The 22,946-nt window shown below is 38.5% G+C and overlaps 1 protein-coding gene across 4 annotated transcripts in view; it reads right to left on the bottom strand.

The window, feature by feature from the left end:
* MYT1L (myelin transcription factor 1 like) overlaps nucleotides 1-22,946 on the bottom strand; it is a 131,306-nt gene that overhangs the window by 1,440 nt on the left and 106,920 nt on the right. For 3 of the 4 annotated variants that reach the window (XM_075497271.1, XM_075497267.1, XM_075497268.1), the window contains exons 17-19: nucleotides 22,380-22,601; nucleotides 6,119-6,210; nucleotides 4,314-4,417 (exon numbers count right to left, since the gene is read on the bottom strand). In XM_075497271.1, coding sequence (XP_075353386.1) covers nucleotides 4,314-4,417; nucleotides 6,119-6,210; nucleotides 22,380-22,601 — 418 coding nt within the window. Of the gene's footprint in view, nucleotides 1-4,307; nucleotides 4,418-6,118; nucleotides 6,211-22,379; nucleotides 22,602-22,946 lie in introns of all 4 variants that reach the window. The other variant, XM_075497269.1, reaches the window with a different exon arrangement.

The raw sequence follows: 22,946 nt of genomic DNA, 5'->3' as shown, positions 1-22,946 counted from the left end.
ATGAACTTGGATTTGATTCCGCTGCTTTAGAGCTTTTCTTCTTGAGTTGAAAGGCATTAAGAAGGACCTTAGTTCTGCAAGTTCACCCATGGGGTTAAACGCTTCTACTCCTAGGAGCCTACCGTAGGGACGTTCTGCAGTAAGTCATGCATGTCTTATATTGTCTGCAATATATATATATATAGTTAGTTAAGCATGCACAGCTCCTTGCTGCCAGTGTTTAGCTCTTTGTAAGTATAATTTGATTCTATGCAAATTCACAGGGCTGCTTTTGAAAGCTGAACAATTGCATGTTATTGCGATGTAAGTACAAATTTGGCAAGTTTTCTAATAAATACAATGACATGCAAAACTGAAGAAACTGGAGAGAACTTGCACAGAGCCAGGAGAGTGGGTCCTTGGGGCATGACTACATGTACAGGTGAAGACAGCTGAGAGTACGCTCTGCCTGTGTTCCCAGGTGACCAAGACACACGTTAGCTCCAACCTTGCATGGTGCCATGCTTGAGCTAAAAAGCATTGCTGAGAGGCAACTTACCCAAGCTTGTGCAGAGCTCTGTGCTAATGAAGCTATAAGGATTTCAGATGAGCACTGGCTTATGTCCAACTTGTCGAGAGCACATGCAGAGCTCACTCGTACCTGTCTACACTTTCCTCTGTAGACCTGTCCTTACTTTCCACATTGGATGACAGCCGTTAACATCTATTAAAAAGTATACGGTGTGCTTTTGTGTGTGTGTGTAGGTTAAAATAGGCATTGACAAGAGGGCGAAAAAAGATGCCAGAGAAGTGGAAAAAATGCCAAAGAACACAAGGTTTTGAATTCTCAAAATGAGCTTTATCTATTTCTACATTGGCATAGACAGTGAACTGTGGGAAGAATTGATACAATTCAAATGCTGATGGGAAGGCTAGAGGTTTGTGCAGTAGTAGCAGGCAGAAGGGGAAAAGGTTCTTAAGTGAATATTAACTTGACCATGGGTGAGTAAATTTTAGGAAATTGTTGGCACAATCAGGTTGTTAGAGCCAAGTTTTATTCTGGACCTAAAGTTTCAGCCTGCTTATGGAAATACAGCCCACTAGTTGATAGAAGTAACTTTGACAGGTGATGTGGCTACATAAAACAATCTTCATGTATCTCTTACTTTGACTATAGGTGTTTATATAGTAATTAATCCAAGCCGTCAGTATTGCAGGGGCTTGGTTTTGTCACAATTAATTGATTTTGAGCTATTTCTACAACATATTATAGTAAGCAAAATACTTTCTTCAGCTTTGAAACTGGAAACACATCCTGCTTTCTTGTTTTACTTTCAGCTTGTTTATGTCAGAGAGCAACGCTGTATGCAAATGCACAACATCTTTCATAGGTGCTTGTTAGAGTCAGTCATGCTCCGATATTTACCCTAAAAACTGTTTTTTTCTATTACAGACCAAAGTGAAGAGTCTGATGTCAATGAAGGCCCAGTTCAGTATGGCATACTGCTGCTGCCTCACACTAACTTAAGTAGGAGCTGACATTGTATAGATTTTCTAACTAATCAAGCACTGCTACTTGAATAGATCTTTTTTCTTTTTTCATGTGAGATGCTGACTATCTGCAAATACAGTGGCAGCTGATCAGCATATCTCACAATTTCATTTAGTACTCATCTGGAAGTATCTTAAGATAACTGGCATACTTAGTTATTGTATTCACTTGCGTAAAGGCTGAAATTTCCCTCCCCACATTTTACCCTAAAACTAATGAATGTTCACTTGTATCTATTCTAAAAACAGGATAACCTCTTGCTTGTATGAGACACACAGGTATTTGCAGATTTTTCTTTCCCCCTCTCACCTTTATGTGTTTCTGCCCTTCTCATACTTTTGGTTCTGCATATTAAATTTGGACAAATTTACTAGAAGATCTTAGATTAAAAATTATGCCAAGTCTTACGCAAAAAGGCAGCTGAGTAAAGCAGAGTCTTATGAATGCCCCAACTAAGAAAACGGCTGCAGCATGACTTTTCACTTTATTAAATATAAAAGATTCTACATGGAAGGGAAGTTCCTGTTGTAGGAAAAGCTTTCACTGGCACTTACAATCATATGGGATATAAATCCATATCAAACAAGACTGATGCTACTTCACACAACTTCCACTATTTTCCCATTGTGTATTCCTCGCCTGTGAAGTCTTATTGAAATCTAGGTTGCACAATGATTTTCTAAAGGTTTATCAGCAAACATTTTGTTACGTTCAATATAATTTTACTGTTGCAAATAAAGGGGACTGTTGAGACTGATCCTCTTAATAGATTGATAATGACTATGATGTAACTTTTTACATGTTGGAAATGTAAATTGCTTATCTTCAGGACAGTGTATGAATTCAAAACTGAGGCCTCTGAATTTTTGTGAAGTTTGGCTCAGCTGGGATTTTCTGCTAGGCATCAGTAGCTAGTTGGGTAAGAACAGGTAGATATTAGACCGGACTGCCCAGAGACTGTGGAATCTCTCGTGTAGGAAGTAAAGAACACGTTAGACAAGCATCTGTCAGGATTGGCTTAGGAAGAGCTGCGAAGTAGGAAGGGAAGAAGACTGGTGGACTACATAACATTTCAAGGTCTCTTGTAGCTCTATTTTCTAGAATCCTATTAATTATTTTAATGGCAGTATGTGTCATTGCCAGTCATTCTACCCTTTTTCTAAATCTGCTGCACCAAGGTGTGAAAAGCTTCCTTTCAACTTGATGGTAAAATTATCAGTTGAGGTTTTTTTTACCAGGAATAGGCAGTGGTCCCAGGTAGTACCTAATCTGATTTCTAAGAATATGCAATGGCAGTAGTCTGAGATATGAAAGCTGGAACTGAGACCACTCAAGTATGGCTTCTGTACTTGTTTCAGATCAAAACTTGATGTGATATTCCTAGCTAAATCTTTGAAACTCAATACATGTTTTATGCCTGTGATAGTGTTACCATATCTTTTTTTTATTTATTCATCTGGCCAACAATAAAATTAAAAATGCAGAAAGCTAGTGACAACTGGAGCATTTACCTAATGTACACATAATGAATGCTTCACGTTTTTAAAAATCTCAGCTAAATCAATCTGTATGTGAATAGCACCCACAGCGTTGTATTAAGCAAAAGAAAACATAAGGCAGATTGGAAGCTGCCAGATTCAAAACTTAGGACCAAATTCCTCCAACATAAATAGATATAATTTTTCTGCTATTGATTATTCTTCTTGCTTTACATTCTTGCAGATTTTGTCCTCATTATCCTACAGTTACACTTGGTCACATCAGAAATCTGTGTAAAATATAAGTCGAATCCTATAAAGGCCAAATAATGACAACAAACCTGAATACTGGCATAAAATAGAAGTGAGGTTTCAGTATCAGTTTGGGTAAGGTTTAGAAGTCAAAGAAAAACCAAGCTGAAGAGAAAGATCTTGCCTTCTATTTATGAGTATACAAGAGGAGGAGGAGGAGGACAATGGACGTGGCGCTCTTCTCAACAAGCAGCAGACAAAGAAGTAACAAGGAATGGTTTACTTTGTTTCCAACAAGATCAACTGGATGATTATGACTCTGGGACTAAAGGCTGATAAATGGTGAGAACTGTTGTAAATCTCACTGTTGGTGTCTGTGCTCAAATCATGTGAAGAAAAAAGCACCAGAAGCTATGCTGGACACTGGAAAATGCCAGGGAAAGAATTCAATAATTTCCTTCCTTTGCCTTTTCCATCCAGTTTTAGGACTGGTGAAAAATTAGTTTTTAAATAATAGTCCAATATTAGTTTTTCCTTTTTTTTCAACAGGTTTATGTGAAACCTGAAAGGAATTAAGCTGGATCTGTGGAACCATTACTCTTGCCAAGGGCTGCACTTAGTGTACCACATGATGAAGTGAAGTGTAACAGGCGTTCGCTTCCCTCTCTGTAACACATAGCTGGCAAAAGCCATGCTGTTCATCTGGACTCCTTCACCTTGTAACTTATGGTAATGACCATGATCTCACCCAATATTTTAACTGCTATTAGAAAGGCATAGCCTTATCAAGGGGAAATACGAAGCTGACCATGACAGGTCATGCTTTTGCCATTATTTTAAAGAATGTATTTTGCTAAGCCTTTTTTTTTTAATGCCGGTAACTGATGTGGAGATTGCATAACAGATACTGTTTTCTGATTTTATAAATGGCAAATCACAGATAGAAATCTTACTGTGCAAGAAACATAAAAGGGAACTATGTATTTCCTATATTTCTTTTAATCAGTCATGTAGAAAAAGCAGCTGAATTTAGGGCTTCATAAAACTGTTACCTGAGTTCTGAGTTTAATCATATCAGCTTCCATCTGGGAGTTGGATTCATTTAGTTCTTTGATTTCTTCATCTAACTGTTTAATTTCTTCATCGTTTTCTATACCTGTGTGATATAAAAATAAAAGGGGTGTTAAAATAATTAAGCTTTAAATCAGAGTTCAGTGAATTAATTATTTCCATATTTGAAAATAAATTTATTTCAAGTAAAAGTATTAAAGTAAAAAAGAAAAAGGAAGCATTCTTCAAACTTTTCTTTTGAAGTTAAAACAATGTATTTTCCACTACTTTTCTTTTAAAAATTGCAGTAATTTTCCAGCGAGAGTGTTGAAAATGCCTAGAGGATCAATAAGACACACCTTTTTCTTTATATATACTGATTTAACTTTGGATTATAAGAAATGCACCTGCAGCAGCAAATTCTGCTCCACTGTCATATGTAACTTATTTGAAAGACTGTGTCCACTTATAGATCTTCTGAAGAAAAAGAAAGTATCTTAACATGCTAGTTTCTTCATATTACAGCATTGTCAAAATCATTTGTAACTAATTCAGAAGATTTTTTTCCCCAACACAGTGAAATGTTGTTGATGCACTGGGTTATATTGTGATTCTGCTGTTGCTTTTAATAATTTCATGGTTCATAAGAGTGTTACTGAATAATGATATATAGGATAATTTGCAAAATGGAAGTGGTTTCTGAGTTTTTATGGCATAAACATTTAGAGAACAGAATTTTAAAGGTACCTGCATCTATAAGGATTCAGACAGGAATAACTTGTAAAGTTTTTATTTATTTATCCTTTTAATTACTATTACAAAGCTTAAAATAGCCCTGGGAAGAGATAGATCTGTTTTCTCTCAAGTCAAAGTCTGAACTCCTAAAGCTAGAGAAACTGGTGTTCCCACTGTCTTGTTCTGCATGGCAGATACCGTTCTCAATACTTCCTAGGCTGCAGAGGAAATTACATCCAGATCTTCCACTCCCTGGTTACTAGCTACTGAACAGAGGCAACCGACACCTTCTCCAGCTGTGCTGGCAATGTGGGTTGCAATGGCTCCTGCACTGTGTTGAACAAAGCATTTTCTAGAAATGCTTTTTCTAGAAATGCTTTGTGGCTCTCAAACACAGTCAACACCAACAGTTAAGAGGGCAGTATCTTTAGGCACGTGCAGTCACAGACTAAGTGACTACATAAAGTTTTCCAAGAAAACTCAGGAGTTGGGCACCTCCTGGACAAGCCTTTTGTGCATTACTTATTTGAACTGAAGCACCTACATTTTGCTTTAATTGCACTTCAACTATCAGGGTACTAGCCTGACTTTCATCCAAGGTACTTTCATCATCTTCCCTGCAACTCAAGGTTCCCAGGAAGGATTGCAGATTATTGGAGATGAAATGGCACAAAGCCATCTGCAACTGCCAGAGGTTACAGAGCCACAGCTCCAAATGAATTCAAGGGAGCTCATGAGCACTTGACACCTCTGGAAATCAATTCTTTTTCTCTTCTGAATCCTGCAACAATGTAAGACCAACTATCCATCTTGGTGAATGAGATATGAACCAGAAAATTATAATGGTATATTCTACTTTGAAATATTTTAGCGTTTTAGATTTATGTAGACATAACTCAGACCAGTCTGACCACTTCACTACTGGCTCAGATTTCCACAGCACAAAACCCAGTTTCAATTCTACTGACAGTGAATTCACTATTTACGTACATAGGGAAAAAAGCCTGTAGAGTAATTACAACTTTAGCTTACAAAGAAGTAATATTTAAAAAGGTAATGATTAAAAATTTACCATTACTGGCCCGCTGCTTTATTGTTAGCATTTGTTCTCCAGACAGCTTTGCTTTCTTCATTGCTGAAGTAGCTCTGGGGCATCCTGATAAACTGTGAACAGTAAGGAGCCTGTTAATTTTGATAGGTCATTGAAAATAAATCTGTAATCCAAAACTGTAATAAAAACAGTATCAGAGACAAAGTTTATCTTCGCTGCCTGGCACTGAAAGAGTGTGTTAATCTGGGAAAAAAAAAAGAAAAGCACTTACCAGTAGTCATTTCATGATTTTATTCTTTCTTCCAAATTCTTTTTGTATAGACAGCTAATATAAAAGTCAGATACATCTTGTAAAACTATAAACGTGGGAACAACAGTCCAATTTTCTAAAGATGCAATGCTCTTATTAAAAAGTTTTATTTTAAAAACTGTTACTGTGTAAATACTCCCCTTTGAATTTACATGTCCCCGCTCTGAGCTTCCACCATTCTTAATTCATAAGTTCAAACATGGAGCTGAATGCTGACAGAAGGGGACATGAGCAACCTCTCACATCCAAATGACTAACTCTTATAAACTATGCTTTTCTTTGTGAATATCACCTACCGAGCTGGCTAAATTGCCCTTTTCTAAATTGTTTCTTGAAAAGGCAGTAACTATGTGTTAGCTTTTTGTTGAAGCCCAAGAAAAGTCATTCCCATAAAAATGACCTTGCCTTGATGAGGGACATACATCTCTTATAATGTGTATTTGTTACGGTTATGGATGTAGACTCAGTTATTTCTTGTCTCCCATGTTGCCAAAATATTAAGCTTTTTAATTACATTGTACAAAACAGTTTGATAGCAAATGCAGTCTTAGGTTTTATTGTAAAAATAAAAATAATTATCAGACAGTGCTCACTATTTTGTAAATAATTGTATACACAAAACTATCTCCTTTTTCAAAATCACATCTTTAATGTAGTTACACTGTCACAGGTAAGAGAAAACATATATTCAATCTAATTTAATGATGGAAAACTACATTCTTATTCTGAGCAAGCTTTAGCAGCGAAGGGAATTTGGAAACTTACTAAACAATTCCCTATTGTTTCAACATTCACAGTTTCGTAGCCACTGAAATGGAATAATGTCACATACATCTCATTGCATACAGTCACATTTATAATTCCTCTTCAGATCCAATGGAAGACTTTTTTTTGCAATTTTAAATTGTGTAAATCAAATTCAAAGCTTATACTCAAATAATCTCTCTGCAATGTTGAACGAGTTTCTGAGGAATGTTGTATGTTCGATTAAAAGCATTTCTTTAAGTAATGACCCATCTTCCTACTTAATAAAGTCTTCTAATTTAAGTATAATGTTTAATTATTGAAAATGTTTCTCTGAAAGGTGTGGACTACTATTATCAAGTGCAGCCATCCAAAAAAGGAAATGTTTCCCAGAAAAAGGTCTAAAAAAAATTCCTTTTCTCAGCAAAAGAATCAGTGTTCAATATTTTATACAGCTCTGTTACTGTGAAGATATATAATAAAACAATACTAGTAGTATCAAGAAATAGCATGATGTAGTAGCTTTTCACTGTAGCCTAGGTGGTAGGATGCCAGATTATTGCTCCAAGTTCTGCTACAGACTCACTGTGTGACCGTAAACTGTCCTCTCGAAGTGTCAAAGGGAGCCTTGAGGAAGATTAAGGAGGAGGAGGGGATTAGGCATTTTGGAAAAAATCATTGGCACAGGATAAGGAATGAAAGTTAACCATATATGTAAAGTTTCTGCATCATTGAATTGACTTTATTTTTGTATCCTTCCAATTTATTTAATGAATTTCCTTGTATTTTGTCCTCATTCTTTTTCAGGATATAGCATTATTGGGCATTATAACAACTGTGTTAGTTCACTCTCATCTTGGTAGCAGCCTTTTCCTCTCTAAAGGTCTTGACCAATGACAACCTAGGGAATCCCTCAAAATAAAGTTATCCCTCAAACAGCCCATAAGTACAGCTTTCAAACCCTAAGCAGACGGCAGACCAACATGAAACTTGGATGCTAGAACTGTGCACCTGGAAGCGCAGAAGAATAATGAAACAAAGAAAAGTATGTTCACAAGTACTGGAAATCTACCGTGAGGTTCAGTGTGCCCAAAACCAAACTTTGGTGCCAAAACCCAATCTTATTCCCAGGCCAAGGTTATGTACACCTAATTTTCAGGACTGCCTAACCTAGATATCTTCTCAGCTTGTCTGAAAAGTTACCTCTCTACTAGTATATTCAGTGTGCTTCAAATCACGCTCTCACCCTATGGACCCATGTACAATGTCCCATATTTGCACTACTAAGCTCTCCTACTCTACGAAATAGGGTGGCCACATTCTAGCTGCCTAGTGGCAACTGTCTGGCTCATGCCAGCTCCATTGGAAAGATATCTATCTATTGCAAGGGTAGGCACTTAATGTATCACGTCTACTGCAGTTCAGGCACACCGGCACCAGATGTCCTCTGCCTAAACTGGGAACAGAAAGATCTGGGTCCTGTGCTCTATTCTTGCTGCAGGAACTGCTGGATAGTTGTTCTGCATGGATTATCTACCTTCTTTGGAGGCACACAGATGAGTCATGAGTTAGTGAGGGGAAAGGCAAAGGGCTGCCTATTTTTGGGCCTACTAGTGAGGATGCAGAAGGATTCCACATCCTGTAGCCAGATTGATTTTTCAAGCCACTGGTGATCTAATACAATATGCAGAGATGGAGGAGGGCTTCACCCAAAAGGGCTTTCTTTCCATGCGACTGCATGCCCAAACCACAAGCTTCCTCTTTTTGCTTTCCTGACCCTTACACTCTTGGCTTTAACATATGCATCATGTACCGCTGTGAGTACCTTTAGCTTGTCATGTGTCTCTCCTTAGAAGAAGCCGTGAAAACAGAAGGTCCTAACTTTTCCTGTGGCTTTATGCAATGTAAGAGAACATTCAAAACTCCCAGAGGTACCAAATTCAACACAGGAGAAGATGCCAAAGCCAGACCATGTCATCAACTTCCTCTGCAGGTCTTTACTGGCAAATCTGTCTCTCCATTAATTGTATATTGTATTGTAAGTGGATTAGCTTACTTTCCTGAGCCAGGCACTTACAAGTTCAGTGAAGCAGATACTAAGTTAGTAACCTAAATTAGAGGATTGAGTTCTACTACAGTTTATTTAACTTGGCTAAATTCTTCAGAAATGGGTAAGACAAAGATAACAATATGAATCCTCTTTGCCCAGCTCTGTTCTTAAGTTACCTAAAAATACTTCAAATAATTTAAAAAGTAAATTGGGACTTTTAGGATAAGCTTCTACTCTGCAAGGAAATTCTATCTCTTCCCTTCTATCTTCTTGACTATGTTTACTTCTCCTGAAGGTAACTGCTCTTTTCTCTAAGTTGAGAACAACCAAAAGAGGGCAGGCCATATGGGAAGGTAAGAAGAAAAACAGAGCTAAGTCAGCATTGCACCAGAAGTGGGCTGTTGTACAAAGGCTGAACCTCACAGAGGTGTAAAGTTAACCAAAAAGCTTGAATGGAGATCCCAGTGAGACTGGGAGTGGCTCGAGATTTCTAGACTAGGGGGCAGAAGGAGACAGAAGACAAAAAGGAGTAGGTATGATTTTATTTGTCTCAAATATCTTGAGATTTTATTTGTCTTCCCGTGACTGGCAAACAAAAGAGTACAAGTGAAAGCCATTTCAGTGCTTTAAGAGTTAAGCAAGATAAGCTTTAAACATCTCAAAAATCAAAAAAGACCAAGAGAAACATGCTAGTTAGTAGTTTTGGTAAGGATAACACTTATCCTCACATCAAGTTTAAAGCCTTTACCATTGATGCCTGTCATAGGTTTTCTGTTACAAGTGGAATTAGTGTGTAATCCTGGTTTGGTTTATTTTTTATATTTTAACAAACCTTACACTGACTTTTACACAAACATGTAATTCTGCACCTTGTTCATTCCAGCAAAGAACTAGTAAAATTAATCACAGTTATCTCACTTGCTACTGCCATTATTCTCATACACGTGAGAAATCACGCAAAAGAAAATATACAGTTGAGTATTCTTTCCATAATAAAAAATAAATAAGGCTTTCTAACAACATTGCTGGGTCTACTGCTGTAATAAGTACAGTATAAACGTACTGAGCCATCATTTATCTCTGTCAGATTGTGGATGCCACAGGGCTTGAAGCCACAGCATTTTGGTGGGGCTGTGAGAAGCACCAGTACCCAACTCCTGGCTCCCACTGAGTTTCTGATTCAGCAGGAGCTGTGAGCTGCTGCTGCCACAGAGACAAGCTGATCATCAGCACCTTGTCTCTGAGATGCAATGTGTCTTGACTCTCACTGAATTTCTACTGTCAGGCTTAATCTCTAATTTGAGAAAGAAAAGTGTGGTCTGACACATCATCCTTGAAAGCCAACCTCTGCCACAATTTACAAATACTATGAAAAATGAATTAAACTGTTAGATGAAAATGATCTGGATTCAGATCCTGCAAACCTCCTCTAAGGTGCGTGCTAAAATTTGAGAAGGTCTTAATTTTTGCTGGTTGGCTGGAGACATCTGACATCATGACACGTCACTTATATTGGAAATGTGCTTTTGTTGGGCATGGGTGCTAAATGGGGAGGTGCATGGCTGGGACTTCCTCATGCAGCTTTGCTTTGCAGGGCATGGCAGTGTCCATGCAACACACATTTCTACATGCTCTATACCTATAGGACTGACAGATAGAAGGGGTGACTGGGTTTTATGCCATGCAAGTTCAACCTGCATTAATCAGGCTTGTTTTTACCGGAAGAATTTATAAATGGAGGCATGCAGAGATAAAGTACTAGTAGCTCTGTAAACTCTACAAAATAAACTTCGTCCATACGTACAGCTACATCTTACCCTAACTGCCCTGAAGAGTAGTGCCTAATGGAAACCCAGTCATGTAAAAGGTATGAAAAAAGACTATATGCACAAATCCGGATAAAGAGCATATGGTGATTGCATCTGTCAGAGTTGAACACAACATGAAGAATGAATTTTCTTTCTTGTTTAGGACTGTGGTTACATTACTGCAACCTATGCCTTGTCATACATTCAGTGGATTTAGAAAATAAGGTGAAATAGGTCCCAAAATAAAAGGAAAATTAGTGGGAAAAAAAGTTTGAAAGGGACATCTAGCTAGTGGTTAGTGCACATTTGCCAAGAAATTTAGTTTAAAAACAAAGAAATGTGGGCTAAAATCCTGAACTGCTTCAATAATGTAATTGCACTATCTTTGGGGATGCAAACAAGAGAGGCCGTCAGAGTGGAGGATCACTGATCAAGTGGAGCAATTGTCTGGGTGACTGATTTTAGTTATCTGGGTTCCAGCCGTGATCTCTTAAATACATTTTTTGCCTCAGCAGACAGATGCAGTCTGGTCCCTCTTGCAGCTGAAGGGATTGTACTTGGCCTCTCAAGTGAAGAAAACGTTTTCCAAACAAAGAAGTAGGGATGTGGGAAAGGAGGAGACAAAGGTCAAATAAAATGCAACTTTTATATTTGGTGTGTGAAGTGCTGAAGTTTATAAAGAAAGAAAGAACAGGATGTAAAGAAACCAGAGCCTCAACCTGGAGTAGCCAAAAAGCATCCTGAGGGCTAACTTTATAAACACTGTAAGATGTTTATAGATTCACTACCACAGTAATTTTTCAAAAAGTTAAGAAAATGAAGCACTTTTCCTGTTTATTAAAAATAACATTGTCCATAGACTAGAGAAAGGAACATGTCACATTCAAGGGACCTCTTTTAACTAGAGATAGATCTAAAACAAGCCCCAGATGTAAATCCTTTTGAAACCCAGGGAAATACAGATCACAGTGAAAACTACTGTTTTATTTTGTTAATGGACGAAACCTTACTTTTATGACTAAGCTCCTGAGCTATTTGGTAATGTTTGAAGTTCAAGTTAAGAGATCAAACTCAGTGATCAAAGTGGTCCTTTCCTTGGTTTAATATTAAACCCATGAACCACTCATTTTTTCTATATTGAAGGGTATCAGCTTTACTGATTTCCTTATTCCCATGAGTAAATTCTGCTACACACCTTAAAGAATGAAATACTCTGTGCACAACTCCAGCAGAGATAAAAGGAACGCTCCCTGGCCCAGTACTCATTTTTATTTACATTCAAGGGTGATTGGATTTTCCCCAGCTTCTTACTGAGCTGTGAAGTAAAGGGAGTCCAGGAGAGAGGGTTTGCAAACAAGTAGTTTTGTTTGCATGCAGATTGCTGCGACTCACAGAGAAATCTCTCCTCCTCCTCCCCACCAGCCACAGAACCCCGACTGCCTTTGTGCAGTGTTGGAAGAAATTGTTCAGCTCAGTTTCAGAATTCTTCACTGGAAAAGAATAATTCTGATTAATGTGGTCCTTTTTATGTCTTGTTCCCTGGCTAAAGCTTTTTTGTGTGTGTGTGTGTGTGTGTGTGTGTGCATTTGCAACGCACACCTGAACGTTGGTGATGAAGAACTTCCACTTAATTTTTCAATCAATCGGGAGGGAAGTCTAAGTTAAAAAGACTAAAAGCTTGATGTAATGTGGAAAGTGGCAGCTCCTAATCCAAGTTGCTTTCCAAAGCTGCTGAGGAAAGTAATTGAGATTTTATTCTGTTTAAATAAGTCTTTGCATTGGGTCCAGAACTAAGAAAAATTAAAACACTACCAAGTGGTCATAAAAGAAATATAGCCATTATGATTAAAACAAAATGTAAGCTTTTCAAAATTATTTTAATGATATCTGATCATTGTTTCAGAAAGACTTTCAGGAAAGAACAACTTTCTTGTTCTACAGGGGAAGTGTTAAAGTAGCATTAAATTCTGGTCAGTCAACCACCAAATGGACAACTATATAGAGTAAATGGCCATGATACCCACAAGATGAGAGGGTATTTGTTTTTTATTGGAGATTTAAAAGGTAAAATAGTGTTATAGCTTAATTATGCTTATCCCTCATAACAAAAGAACAAAACAAGAATCAGGTAAGAAAAACAAAAATATAAATTATGCAGAACTGTAAACATGGCCAAGCTGAGAGAAAAGGCTCTGAGAGCAGACTCCATTTGAAAGAAATCCCTCTGGGGCATAAATATACACCAGAAAAAGGATTAATGAATCTTGAAATGCTGGAACTGTAAGAGCACTGCCAAAGTTGCCCTTCAGCTGGGCACAGTAGTCCTTTGGCAAATTTACATCGTATTTTGTTAATTAAAGTTGCTTAGTCAGCAAAGAGGCTCTGTAGGTGGGCTTCTCACATGTGCTAACGAGCTTTCACCTGGATCATCCCTGAAGAGGGAAAGAGGTTTGGCTCTTGCCCAGTGATGTGATAACTATTCAAAAACCTCTCATTTGTTCTTTGGTGAGCGAGGAAGCACTGCAGCACATTACACAATTTACAGGTGGCCCTAGCACTAAGTTATGGGAAGCAGTGTGCACTGAATGGGGTGCCACTGAGTGCCCCAGGAGCTGGGGGCTGGCAAAGTTATCAGCCTGTCTCCTGTCCTGTGACCGCACACAACAGGACAGATGGCCTGAAGACCAGTGGATTTACTAGTCAGTCGAATAGGGCACGTATTGTGAAGGAGATGACAGGCTGAGACTTCCCTGTGTATAAATAGGCAAGGTGTATCTCTAGCTACATATCTCTGCTTAGTGCTCTTGGGCAGCGAAAAATTTCAAGTGATCTATTTAGTGACCAAGCCCAGCTCACTTAGGCACTTAAAATGAAGCACACTTTCTCTAAGCACTTCTATAGACAGCAGAGAGAAAAAAGGTGCTTCAAGAGGAAAATTCGTCCCACCTGAAATCTAAAAAGCCATCCAGTCATCTCTGCCTTTTTTATGGGCTATGTCTGGAATGAGGAGAAACAGGCTTATAACCAGAGAGCTTCTGCCAAGTGCCTGAAATCAAGGAGATGTCACATTGCAAGCACCTGTACAAATTACTGTTTGCTGTCATTTGTCAGGTCTGCTCAGCAAAATGATTTTTCTTGTTTATATTGTGCAGTCTGCTTTTTCTAATATGAATTTCATATTATTTTCTCCTTGACTTTCCCAAGGTAAGTAAACCTCTTAAGTCCTTTTGGATTAGCTTGCTGTTAGGAGCCTTCCAGTTTAATAGACTGTACATCTGATTAAAATGCTATTGCATCCTTCTTCCAGCTCGTGATGAAAAAAGCTGGCAGAACTACCGACAGTCAAAGGGCCTAACTCTTTCAACAACCAGGTTCCACATTTAGTCACTTCCTATTTTTGCCAAATTTTAACTGATCTGACTGAAATCTTCCATGGTAGGTGTCTAGCCAGGCTCAGGTTTTTTCCAAATGTTATAGGAAAAAAAATTCCATTTCTCAGAATATATTTGTATACCATTGTTTTGTCCATATCGAGGGGGAAAAAAGCCCCAATAATTCAGTGAATATCTCTAATTGTCTGTGAATTGGAGCAAGACTTGACATTTCATGGGGTATTGCTCCGAGTTTAGAGATGCATTCTGCTGTCCTCATGAAAACAAGTGTAGATTTGGCAGTTAGAAGCCTCTGACAGACTGTCACTTGGACGTGCTCAGTAGATGTGAATTAGTGTTTGGCTGCCAGACGCTCCAAGTACTTTGTGTGGATAACAACTGGGAGCGCCTTCTCTGCCATCAGCCCTGTTCAGGGCTGCAGGGCCCGGAGCAGAAGGTTGCTTGCGGGATACAGCACTGGTGAGGCTGCCTGTCCTGTTCTGCCAGCGCTCAGGAGAAGCTACCTGAGGGCCAGATACCTCAAATACTGAGGACTGAGAAGCGCAGAAGTAAGAAGAAGGACCGAACAGGAGCCATAGGGAAAGAGAACAGAAGAGGGCCAGCACAGATGCAGTAGGAGAGGATGAGGATGGGAAGAGGAAAGTGTTGAAAGGCAATTTAAAAAGACCCTTTTCCCTCAAGCTTATGGGTCAACACAAAATTCCTACGTCAAAAAATCCTTTGTACTGCAGGATCCACCTCACAGATTTTAGTTTAGTATTTTTCTTCTTTATGTCTATTATTATCACATTTAATTGCCATGTTTCTCTCCTTGCCTTCTTGGAGCTGTTGGCACACTTGCATGTCTGTCATCTTTCAATAATGTCACCATGATAACACTTATCATTGTCAGTTGTAAATACTGTTAAATGCAGTGAGTTTGGTTAGTTCTTCTATACTCTTAACATTGTATGACTTTCTCCTGCTGAATTGCAACATAGAGCTTGTAGGAAAAAAATAGGTGGGAAACAGCAAAATAAATCAATGACAGGGAGGGGACAGGCAGATTAAAAACAAACAAACACCCTAAACAACTTTAAAAAACTTACCAGGGAGGAAGTGAAACAATGAGAATTAAGAGTGAATTAATGTTGACTCAAATGTGGCACTCTGTCAACTTATTGTAGCAACAAATAAAACAAAGGACAAGAGTTGAATTGACAAGAGGCCAGGCTAGAAATAGATGCAATCAAGTAATTTAATGAGTTGCATATTAAAAGCTTCTTACAAATCTGGAGTTTGACAGTATTTATGTTTTATAAATAGATAAATGGAAGAACATGAAAAATTTCGTCTCTGCCAGTTTTTACCATTTTCAATGTTATCTTCAACATAGCATAGGAACACCTTTCTAAAGTGCTTTTTAACCTTCGGTTCCCTACAGATATAATTGCTGGACACAAATTCCTCAGAAACATGGTATTTCGGAAGTTTAGAGCATCCTGAGAATTCATCTGGCAGTTTGGATTCTTTGTGTTTTAAAGGATGCTCGCAATTACTTTTTTGTTGTTTTTAAACAAGGTATTTTATCATGCCATATCTCATTTTTGCACTGTCGTTCACAGCACTGAACCGCAGTATTAGTATGCACTTTCTGATATCTTCAGTTTGCATTAGTCCATAGTGAACGTTGCATCATATAAATATCTATACATATATAGAATCTCAGATCTGATACAACTTTACATTGTATTTTCAGTTGATAAAGCTTCTAAGTTTTCCTCTCTGCATTTATTTGCAAATATGAGAAAACTTTTTTTTTAAATTCAGGTTTTATTTCAAATAAGCTTCCTATCCTGCCAAAAAGCTGACACCTGCTAGGAACCGATTACCTCCATCTAAATTCTGGGTACTTTCATTTCTCCGTGAACTGAAAGGAGTAGCTGGCATTTGGTATCTCACACAACTTAGCGTAATGTAAGTCCTGCTGTCTCATCTATAGACCTCATACAACACTGCATCAACACAAAGGCTGTTTCAGGTCCAAGACTCTGCAGGACTGATTTTGTTCAAGTAACAGAGGTTGCAAGCCTACATACAAAACATAAAAATCAGAATAATCTGAGGCCTTCTCATGCCCTTTGTAACCATATAGCTCATTTCTACAAGACTCATTCACTGAACTAATGCTAAGTATTTTTATGCTTTTAATTGCCAAAGCTGGGAAATGCTGATGCTAAGAGAGGATGTGACTTCAGGCAAACAAAGATTGAAAGCTCTACAATAATTTAGGAGCAAATTTGTAGCCACTAGCACATGTTTGGAGATGCAAAGCATCTGGATTACAGAGCTACTGCCCCTTTGGCACTCTACGTGTGAACACCCACCCCAGATAAACCCTGGGGTAGCTGCTGTTCTTTGGACACAGGCTCAAGCTGCAAGGTGCTCAGGCACCAGGAGGTTTGACCACAGGTGGTGCTTGCAAACCTCACTTCAGGAGCTGAGGTTGATGACATGGGTTTTTTAGACAATATCTGTTTCTAGCAAAGCATATTTCATGAGAGAAAGGATCTGCACATGAAAATCTACATCTCCATCCTTCTTTCCTCACGTGTCATCTCCCAAATGCTTTGAGTGTTTAGGAGCTCAGAGGTTCTCTGAGGATCTGTGTGAGTGTTGGTGTCTGCCCCTTCTAGCAAGCAGCTGCTGAAGGCAGCTCCTGTCTGAGTTTTTATCTTTTAATCTTTTCCTAATCTGCCTGTCCCCAGGCTTAGCGATGCAGCTGTGCAGCTCAGAGCTGTGACCAACCTAGAATTTTTGGTGGAAACAAACAGTGGCAGTGCTTCTTCACCTCAGGATGTGCACGTGAGGTGATGGCTGAACTGAGTGCACTGCTGTTACCTTCCTGCAGGCTTTCTGACAGCCTTACTATTAACTAGCCCTTCCTATGCATAAAGTGGATAGCTCATAACAGTCACATGTAAACATTTCCCATAACCACCTCACAATTTTTACATACATTCCTTCAGAAGGGAAAAAGCACTGGATGATGTCCATTACTTCCTCCCATCTAGATATTTTGCAAACACAGAGGCATGCCCTTGCTGCTCAAATACAAATCCTATTCTATAAACTTGTTTACGGATCTTGGTGTCCCACTGTCCTCAGCAAGGATACAGGAACACTAAAGAAAAATACCCCTTCTCCCCATTTTCATTTCTATTTAGCATCAGCTTGTAAATGGGGAAAATACTTATAATTTGATCATCTCTTGTGTATTATAGCTCTACTAGCATATGTTTTTGTACTGGTTTTGGCTGGGATAGAGTTCATTTTCTTCATAATAGCTAGTATGGGGCTATGGTTTGGATTTGTGCTGGAAACTGTGTTGATAACACAGGGATGTTTTAGTTACTGCTGAGCAGTGCTTACACAGAGTCAAGGCCTTTTCTGCTCCTCACCCCACCCCACCAGCGAGGAGGCTGGGGGTGCACAAGGAGTTGGGAGGGGACACGGCTGGGACAGCTGACCCCAACTGACCAAAGGGATATTCCATACCAAAGGACATTGGGCTCAGCAATAAAAGCTGGGGGAAGAAGGAGGAAGGGGGGGACATTCGGAGTTACTTGGTCTTCCCAAGTCACCCTTATGCGTGATGGAGCCCTGCTTTCTTGGAGATGGCTGAACACCTGCCTGCCGATGGGAAGTAGTGAATGAATTCCTTGCTTTGCTTTGCTTGTGTGGACAGCTTTTGCTTTACTTAGTAAACTGTCTTTGTCTCAACCCAGGTGTTTTCTTGCTTTTACCCCTCAGATTCTCTCCCCCATCTCACTGAGAGGGAGCGAGCGAGCAGCTGGGTGGGGCTGAGCTACCTACTGGGGTTAAATCACAACGGTTTTCCATAGTAAAGGGAATTTAAAAGCTACATTACTGTGTTTGAAATGGGTGAACACTGATTTAAACAAAAGTGGGCAGGAGATGGGAGCAAGAACATTGTTTTAGATCTGAAAAGGCATTTCTGAATGTAATTTCCACTGAAGTCAGCACAAGCACACTTCCCCTTCTGTGCTAAGGAACGGGGTTGCTAAATCCAAGTATATTCTCAGAAAGTCCCCAGCTGATCGTTGTATTAGAAATTATGCTGTCCAGAAAAATCTTCTTAAATGAAATATGAGGATGTAAGGGCCTGTTCAAGAACAGAACTGGAAAGCTACAGTATAATAACCAATTTACATTTCATTATAACCTATTTCATTTACCTATCTACTAACTCCATGCTTCCATGCCTTCCAATTCATTTTCATATTGCTGATAGGTCACCTAATTTCACACTGGCCTCTCCTGCTAGCACAGGCTCCTTTTTGAAGTATAGCACTCAAACCTATGCTTCAAGTCCCTTCTGATAACCCTCTGTTGCCATTCTTTCCTATGCAAAACTCCTTGACAAAATAAAACTATTCATACGAATTTCTGCAGACAGGCATGGCTGACGTTAAATAAACAGAAACCTTTTTTGGTGCCTTTGTTCATAGGGTAGGATTCAAAACTTACTGAAATTTGTGACTTTTTCAATTGACTACTTATTTCTACTTCAGAAGCATGTATGTACAAATATGCATATATTTAAATTCCAGACTACGTAATACCAGTTGGAGCAGGTTTTTAACTAAGTACTGATTTACCAGCACTTGTGGATCATCTCAAGGGTCCATTGATATCAGTGGAATTACACCATGCATACAAGGTGCAACAACAGCTCTAAGAAATCTTTGCCTCAAAAATCTCAAAGTATATTTTTTTAATTAATGCAACAGTTGGCATAATTTTCACAAGCCAGTCTGCCATTCCAGTTTCCAGAGTATTACAGCTGCTTGGATAATAGCATGTTAACAGCTGTCTATGAATGGCAGAATATAAAATCTCAAATAACATGTTAAGGACACTACGCATGCAATTAATATATATGCTTAGAGAAGTCTGCTGATAGAAAAATATTTGTACTAGGGAAGAAAAGTGACCTATCAGGAGAGAAGCAAGCTGTACTGCCAAAATTGAAGACTTTTAACTACTACTTTCCTAGGAGCTTTTACTGACTCTGTTAATGGTCATAGCCCTGCTTTCTCCCTATGCATGCTGGACACAGCTATACCTGCAAAAGGCTGTACATAAGCCTGATTTCAGTGTGTAATTGTCATAGCATTGCTTCTCTTCAGAAGGTGTCGTTTGAGATCTACAGCCATAGCTGTATAGCAAAATGTTGTTAGAGGTAGAAGATGAGACCATACCCTATTAAAATGGATACACTAAAAGTGAGGGGATATTCCATCCTTAGGTAAGGAAATGCATAGTCTGTAGTTCAGGTGGGATTGAACTCCAGATTAGGACACCTAGGTTTAAACATCTGCATGGATACTATGTGTCAAAGCTGCTGCGGACCTCTGGGGCCCATTCATTTAACAAGTCCAGCACCTTTCCAGATCCCCTGCAAAGCACATTCAGCTCTCAGCTCTCACAGTCAAAGAATGGGAGTGTCTCACAAATCTTCAGTCCCTTTTGCCAGCCCAGTATGGCCATCTTGCATGCCCCATCAACATTTCCAATGGCATAAAAGTGTCTATTTGTAGGCAGGGGAATCCCACTCCCTGTTGATGCACTCAGTGACATTCAGGGCACAGCTCTGATCAAAGGCAGGTGTCTACTTCGCAGGTGAAGCGAACAAGTCTCCAGGATCCATTGATTCCATTCACTGGAGTGGATGTGCAAAAGCACCTTGTTCACCTATAAGTAGGTTCTTAAAGTAGGTGAATTGTTCTGAAGCTCAGTCCTGCATGCAGAGTTTGATTCAGTTGTCCATATACAGGCATGAAATGCCATTTGAGAAGACATATCATTAAGGCTGGTAAATATGACACTGGACCTACCACAGATGTGTGCCTTTCTGAGCAACAGCTGGAGGCCACATAAGTTATCCTAAGGCATCTAAAATGGCTTCAAGCACTTTTCTTTGAGCAAATGAACTAAGCCGTTTTAAGAGCATCGTAAGAATTCTACAAGAATTAAATCATATTTTTAAAATAATATGGCTTTTTATTAATATTGCCATAGCTTATAGAAGCTTCAAGAAATTGTTAAACTTCCTCACAACTTAGAATTTCGGCACTTTGTTACATCAAGATCATTAAGTAAGATCAGTCTAATTCAGTCAGCCTTTTTAATGAACCTTTCATCTTCTGGTGTTCTCCTCTAACAATGGCCCTTTTTGCCCCCAGAAATGGTCTTATAAGGTAAGCCTTTTACATGTCTCAGTTTCTACTTAAGATAATGGTACTCAAGAAAGCACATGGCTGCTATGTGGCTAAATGTCATATTTAGGTTTCACCATTGCAATAAAAATTACTTAAATTTTATGCTATTTTTTCATGAAAACATTCCTATTAAAAAAAAAAATCTCTAGGTACCATTTGCCTTAAATTTGAAGAACAGTTAAATTTAGTATCAGTATGTTCCTTTTAGAAGTTAGTTATTCTTGCTGCAAGAATTTTCTCCTTGAAAATGTAAATACTGTGTAAATACTCCTTGAAAGCAATCTCTCAGTAATTATATTGTACCTTTCAACTGAAGGTAAAATAATTTCAAAATTTTAATGACAGATCTCTATGAGTTAAATAAATGTTACACCATTATGAAGAAAGCTAAATGGAATATGAACACTAATACTGACATTTTACTGAAAGTCAGAAACTTAAATCCACATGTGGACATCTGCACAAATGGTTGGGCCTTTTGCATCTTCTGCTCCCTAAAGCCTATGCGAGCTGCAGGCTGCGTAATACATTTGACCACTTAGGTAGCACCTCAGGTCACGGAGCAGAATCCCTTCATACTGTACAAACTGTACTGTACAAACACTGAGTAGAAAACCAGCTCTGAACCTAAACAATAAACAGGAACTATGTGCACAAAGTCTGGAGAGGTTGCAGTAAGGGTAAGGCTTTTGAGTTAAGCTATAAAGGCTTGTCAAAGAAAGAATCAAAGGTAATGGTTACAGGCAAGAGAAGGAAGAAGAAGTATACTTTTCACCTCTATATCTAGAACTCACTAAAAAACAAGATCAGGTTGGTTTAGTTAACTAAAAGGTACAGAAGTTCAACTGAGGTCTGCCTGGAGAACGGTGACAAATTAGGCACATCAGCTTAACATATTTGAAGTAATAGAGTTTTATATTAGTGATTATATAATAAGAAATTTGCTCTGGCAGTATAGTCCTGTTCAGGCTGAGATTCCCACCCAAAGCCCCAAGAACACCCTTGCTTCCTCATAACCTAATATCTAAAATGGCAGCAAGATTTACTCCTAATAGACTGGCCACTTACTCTTCCTTAATCTTTTAAAAGCTACGAAAAATGTCATCACTGAAGTTCTCTTATTTTTGCTAAGTTTAGGAAAAATTGGGCTTTGTATTTCTTCTGTCAAATATTTGTATTCCATTAGTTTTAATTAATCTGATGTATTCTACATTTATTGTTTTGAGTGAACATTTTCATTACCAAATGAATAAAAGTACTTTGTTTTTATGGAACTGGTTCCTTAAATTCTTTAGTTCCATGCTCTGATGTTTGGGAATCAGCAATGTGTTCAACATCTCTGAAAATCAGGGGGATTCAGATGTGTATTACAAAGTCTGTCCGAAGGTATTTGTCCAGAGTCACTCAATTAAGCAGTAGCAGATTTAGTTATTGTCATACACACTTTTTTCCCTAAAATTTTCTGTGTATTATAAAGTCAGGCTCAGGTCTCTACCTGCAAGGACTTGCATGAAAAAAATCATGTGTCTTAACTTCCAGTTATCTACAAATATATGTAGGAAGATTATTTTCCAAAGTAATAACGAAATTCAAACCGAACAGAGAAATGCCATGACAAAAAGCTGTATTTCAAATCTTGCTAAGCTAATTTAAATAATAAGGATAAGTGAAAAATATAAGCCATAGTTACTCACCTACGATGAGTAAGAAAACTACCACTGACATGTCCTGAGCCATCACATCCTGGGGTTGGACATGACATTCCTTCCGTCTTCACTGACTTCCAAGAGAACTGTGAGCCATTTAGGTACCCATCCTTTTGCCTTTTGGCAGCTAGAGGACACCCTGACGCACTGCGATGGGATGCATATTTTCCAGTTATATGACCCTGACCATCACAACCAGGAACTGGACATCTGGATAGCAGATAGATGAGATAAACTTTATTGTCTTGCCATCATATACCTGGTAGCCTCTACAACAAAGTCAAAATAAACCCGACATGAAAAGAAAAGAACAATCATGCACTGTGGTCTTAAAAATAGTCAAGATACCCTTTAGTGGGTAAAATTACAAGCAGAACTTTGCTAATGTGAAAAAAAAATATGTTCTTTGATAGACTGTAAGGAGGCTAGCCAGCAGATGAAGTCACAGCTGTTGATATTGTGCAATTGCAACAAAAGGACTGAGATATATATTTGAATTGTAGGTGTTCATTACAGTAAATATCACACTGGAATTGAAATGTTGGCTACTGAGCT

The sequence above is a fragment of the Mycteria americana genome, chromosome 3 (genome assembly GCF_035582795.1).
Source record: "Mycteria americana isolate JAX WOST 10 ecotype Jacksonville Zoo and Gardens chromosome 3, USCA_MyAme_1.0, whole genome shotgun sequence".
NCBI lineage: Eukaryota > Metazoa > Chordata > Aves > Ciconiiformes > Ciconiidae > Mycteria > Mycteria americana.
This window is presented reverse-complemented; position numbering and strand designations above follow the sequence as displayed.